The following is a 5,303-nucleotide window of genomic DNA, read 5'->3' as shown; positions in this document are numbered from 1 at the left end:
ATCTGCATAATATAGTGATGATAATTATATATACATGCAATGAAAGAGCTGAGCTATATAGAGAGACTTAACTAATTATAGAGAAGTAGTACTTACAGACAGTAGCAAGTGATGATTATTTTATCGAGGGCCTTTTGATTGCAGAACTGGAAGAACTCCTCAAATGGAACTGACAACAAATCAATTCCAACGAGGTCGTGCTCCTCTTTAACCAATAGCGACAAAGTATTTTTCCCAGACTTCGTGCAGATGTCCATGTACCAATCATGGAATCTTTGCATCATCGTTGTTAGGGAAGTACCAGGTCTGACGAGAGGCTTCCTGTGCTCGAATCTTAATATGTCCACCTCCATTGTTCCAAAAATTATTGCATCGTCATCGGCCATGTAATCTCCAGGGTTGCTACCGGGCAGCACCCCCGGAAGATTAGCAACGATATCGCTAGACACATTGAGCGGGGGGCACGATTGCTTTGTTTATTCGCCGAGCTGGGGAATTTGTTTCCCTTTTCTTTGTTCTGCTTCTTGCTGTACTGCCTCCCGTTCTAGAGGCTTGACAGACGATGGATCGTATCTGTATTGCCTCCTGCCTCTGGCTGTACTGCTAGACACCAGAGCAGCTGGAGCGGTTGTGACTGTCTTCTTTTGTTCGTTAAGAGGCGGAGCAGCCGAAGGCGGACTGCTACGACGCGTTGGAGCAGCCGGAGCGGCGGCGGCGGTGTTTCGACGTCGCTTATGAGGCGGCGAAGGAGGAGGCGGGCTGCTCGGACGGGCTAGAGCAGGCGGAGAAGGACGTGGAGTACCGCCACCCTCATGCGCTGGAGCAGGAGGCGGAGTGCCCTAATCACTCGCCAGAGGAGGAGGAGGAGGCGGAGGAGGTAGAGTGCCCAGCTGACTAGCAGGAGCCATGAAGTTTAGAAGCTTGATGTGCTCCTTCCGCCATAGACATGGAGTATGCATAGCAAGACCTAGCTGAATCTCCCCATCACCTGTAGGGTGGTCAAGCTGGAGCTCCTCAAATGCCTCCGTTATTTCATCCACCATCACAACAGCATAGCCTTGTGGAATCGGACGGCAGTGAAAAGTTGCTCCGGGTGAAGGAGGGAACACAGAGCCGACAACCGCCTTGACTTTGAGCTGATCCCATTGCGTCATAAGGTGGCACTGGTGTGAATCCATGATAAAATCCATGGGGTAGCTAGGACCCGTCAAGTCAGGATGCTGAACGAGCTCGGTGGAAGCCACGCTGCTTCTCCGCTGAGATGGCGGGGTAGCTTCTCGGGTAGCATCTTGGGTAGGACCTCGCAGCTGCTGGTTCTCAGCATCTCGTTCCTCTAGCTTTCTTACCCTTGCCTTAAGCTCCTGCAGTTCTCTCTGCTCCACTTTCCTCCTCCTCTCTTGGGTTTTGTAACCGCCCGCGTCGGGAAACCAAACCCTTCCACGGAACGGAGCCTAGCGTGCCTCGTGTTCGTCCAGGGTGCTCAGGATTCCCGAGGGCCCTTGTGAGCTCGTCGTTCTCTCTATCAGGAACAAACTTCCCTTCCCGCACTTCGTTGATTGCTTTCCGAAGCTTCATAATGGGTGTTGCACGCTGCTCGTCCATCCAGCAGCACTTCCCTGTTTCAGAGTCCAATGTTCCACCAGCCCCGTAGAACCAAGTCCTACAACGGTCTGGCCAGTGCGATGTCTCTGGTTCGACCCCTTTAGCAATCAGATCCTGCTCAGCCTTGTCCCACAACAGCCGGGCTTTGAGGTAGCCACCTGACCCCATGCGGTGGTAATGCTCCTTCTTTGCAACATTTATCTTGTTAGTCGCTGACATCTTCTTACTCCTCTCCGATGTCTTGTTGGCCACAAATGCGGGCCAGTGATCTCTTATCTTCTTAAATCGGCCGGTGAATTCTGGAGTCTTGTCTTGGTTGACATACCACTACTGGAATCTGGCACTTTGCCATCTGCCATGGCAGATGGCAAAGGCATGGTCGGCGGATGGCAAAGGCTTTGCCATCTGCCAGCAGATGGCAAACAGTTCGTCTGAAACCCTGCCGGTAAAGGCTTCTTTGCCATCTGCTGGCTGATGGCAAAGAGCCTGTGGCTTTTCCATCTGCTGGCAGATGGCAAAGCCTCTTAACGGGGTTAGCCCCGTTAGAAGGCTAACGGCATACTTTGCCGTCTGCCAGCAGATGGCAAAGGCTGCATGCTTTGCCGTCTGCCAGCAGAACAGATGGCAAAGGGCCCAAATAGGCCAGCCCAAATTTTACATGTAGATGACACATGACCTCTTTGCCATCTGCCAGCTGATGGCAAAGCTCTTTGCCATCTGCCAGCAGATGGCAAAGTGCATATATTACCCCATTTAATATATATTTTTTATATCAATTCATTTCCACAGAAAATCAAACACAAATATATTTATATGACCAATATAGCATATTCAACACATATTACCAATAGTCATGAACACATATATATCGAACACATATACAACACATGTTACCAATAGTTTACCAATAGTAGCAAATTTCATCCATACATATACATAGTTTCATCAATATTACACAGTTTCATCATAGGTAGCAAGTTTCACAAAGTCAAAACAAAAACTAAAGACAAGCACTCCATCAACCCAAGCTTCCGTGATCTGAAGCAAATCTACAAAATGGGACATATAAAGAATTAGAAATATTCCCTTAAAAAAATAGAAAGAATTAGAAATAGCCCGTCAAAAAGAGTCATGATCACGTACACACATAAGCAGTTGTCCAGACCTCATGCTAAGAAAAAGTAAAAGAGGGCAGGTCGGACACGTACATAAGTCCTGGCCATGTACGCACATCCATGTATATACTAGATGGATACCCCGCGCGTTGCTGCGGGACATGTTGCGTGAGCTTCTAAATATTAAACGGATTGGTTTCAGTAACCATAAGAAAGTTGTTTTTCTTTACTAATGTAACACTGTCTATTTTGGGATGTTCACAACAAATTGGCATTGCAGTTAAGTACACGCACTAAAAAAGACGGGATTTGCAGTATATGTACTTTGAAGATTAGTCATATTGCCATATAGCACTGAAGATGGTTCTCATATACATGAATACTAAAGATGATTTGATAAACATGAGTATTTGTTAGAGGCAGATATTGGAGAGGTGATTTAATTTTGCAAGATGAAGATTGATGCAAGACAGGATTGAAGTTTTCATTAAATAAATAGTGCAAAATTGCATACACGGTGAGAAAATGAAATTAGTTTTCAGCAATGGACCAGCTCTTTAATATTGCTTAAAAAATATTATTGCTGGCAGGTGCACAAACGGAAACAAATGAAGCTACTAATTCTAGCGTGCGAGTTTGGAATAAAATAAATACAACTATTAGATAACCAAATTCCCTTGATCTCATTAGTGACCACAGATGGTATTTTTAGACTACCGCTAAAATAGTTCACAAAATGAGCGATAACAACCCAGAGTCTTTCCTTTATGATGAATCAGATTTTTAATCAAATCAACACCTTAGGAAAGATAAATAAAAATAAATATAACTCCTATTAGATAACCAAATTCTACTTATCCCATTAGTGATAACAAATGATATTTTTATACTACTGCTAAAAATAGTTCACAAGTATGAGCGACAACAACTTGTAGAGATTTATTTGTTTCTTTCCTTTATGATTTTTCAGACAAAAAAATAAATCTAATCAACACCTTAGGAAAGATAAATAAGAAATTTCCAAGGAGACCAGCAACATGCATAGCTATGTTCATACCTTGCTGTATGAAAGCAAGCAATTATGCTAGTTGATATATTCATCTCCACTTTGGCCGAATGCTTGAGAAAGTTGAAAGTGTACAATTTGACTGAGATGCAGAGAGACGACTACTACTAAGATTGGAGGCAACAGAACTAACAATACCTGTTGGTGGTGGCACCAGAAAGATACCGTTGCTTTTCGGTGATATGGAGTGGAAAAACACATGCGTAGATGGCTTTTGACAGAACCTTTGCATGCATGTGCCCGTGGTAAGAAGCAGGTGCAGCAGGAAGTTGTCACTGACGACTTCTACTATTATATCTATAATTCTGTATAAACAACTGGGAGTTGAAAATGAAAGAAAACAAAATGTCAAGGAAATACTGTTAGGCTGTGTATGAACTATCACTGTATGGACCATGGAGTAATTAAGTCTTGCTTCAAGAAAACATAATCAGAATGGACAAAAGAGTAAAACCTTATAGATTCTATCTTTGTAATATGAGGATGTGCCGTTCCCTGTAGTTTTGTCATACCAAACATTAGCTTGTTGAAAGATGCAACGTGCCAATAAAATTAAAATGAATCACCACCAACAAATTCTTAATTTAAAATTTTGGTAGCGCCTTGTAGCAGCAGCAGCACCGCGTCATTAAGCCAGAGAGACACGTACGGCCCGCACAAATTCATCCAGCCGATCCCACACCTCCAGAGCAGCCGGTCTGTCTTGATGCCTTTTATTCTTGCTTATCTGCACCATAGGTTAATAACACAATTAATAAAGCAGCTGTAAGTGGGAGCAAAATAGAATTTGATTACAATAACCAAGAAAACATATGAAAAATTCCTCCCACTCACAGATATGATTTTGACATTCCACTGTTTGACCACTTTTGCTGAATCGACACTATCATCTTCAAAGCGTACAAAGAACCCAATAACTGAGAGAGAAAAGTTTAAAATGTTAGGCCACAGATGGTATCGACTAGCTGTGCTGAAAAGAGAAACAGAGCAATCTAATGTTCCATGTTGCATTACAAATACCATAAATTTTTGACCAAGTTTAGTGGGAGGCTTTGCTAGGAACAGAGACAAAAGGTGCGGACAAACGGGTATGTTTTGGTTAGTCATAGCAGCAGTGATTTCCTGCTCGACAGCCAATGTCAATGCCAAAAACAAGCATCATTTTAACCCAATCTATCTATTATATACTTAAAACAATAGAAAACTAACGGTTAAGATTCATCTATACAAAGTTAAGATGCATAAAATAAATTTGCCATGGTGAATTTGTAAAATTTGCCATGATCGATGAACTAAATTTGTCATGCTTTATAAAAATAAATTTGCCATGTATGTTAAATAGTTTTCTAATATATTTCCCATGTGACCATAACTGAATTTGCCATGTGACCAGTAATGGATTTGCCTATGAACAAAAAGACTAGGAAAATGAAAAATGACAGAATATGCCATGTGACAAAAAATAATGGAATTGCTGTGACAGAAATGCCGTGTTACGAAAGTCACCGAATTTCTTAGGG

At 42.6% G+C, this 5,303-nt stretch overlaps 1 protein-coding gene across 2 annotated transcripts; it reads right to left on the bottom strand.

The window, feature by feature from the left end:
- Positions 1-2,468: 2,468 nt before the first annotated feature.
- LOC123139140 (protein CDC73 homolog) lies at positions 2,469-4,700 on the bottom strand (the record flags this gene model as incomplete). Of its 2 annotated transcripts, XR_006469463.1 has the most annotated exon segments (3): positions 2,469-4,100; positions 4,238-4,510; positions 4,618-4,700. XR_006469463.1 is itself a non-coding variant. In XM_044558942.1 (2 exon segments), coding segments are annotated over 2 exon segments (182 nt in total), but the record flags the coding sequence as incomplete, so codon positions are not given.
- Between the last annotated feature and the right edge of the window lie 603 nt (positions 4,701-5,303).

Source organism: Triticum aestivum, chromosome 1B, assembly GCF_018294505.1.
Source record: "Triticum aestivum cultivar Chinese Spring chromosome 1B, IWGSC CS RefSeq v2.1, whole genome shotgun sequence".
In the NCBI taxonomy this organism is placed as follows: domain Eukaryota; kingdom Viridiplantae; phylum Streptophyta; class Magnoliopsida; order Poales; family Poaceae; genus Triticum; species Triticum aestivum.
This window is presented reverse-complemented; position numbering and strand designations above follow the sequence as displayed.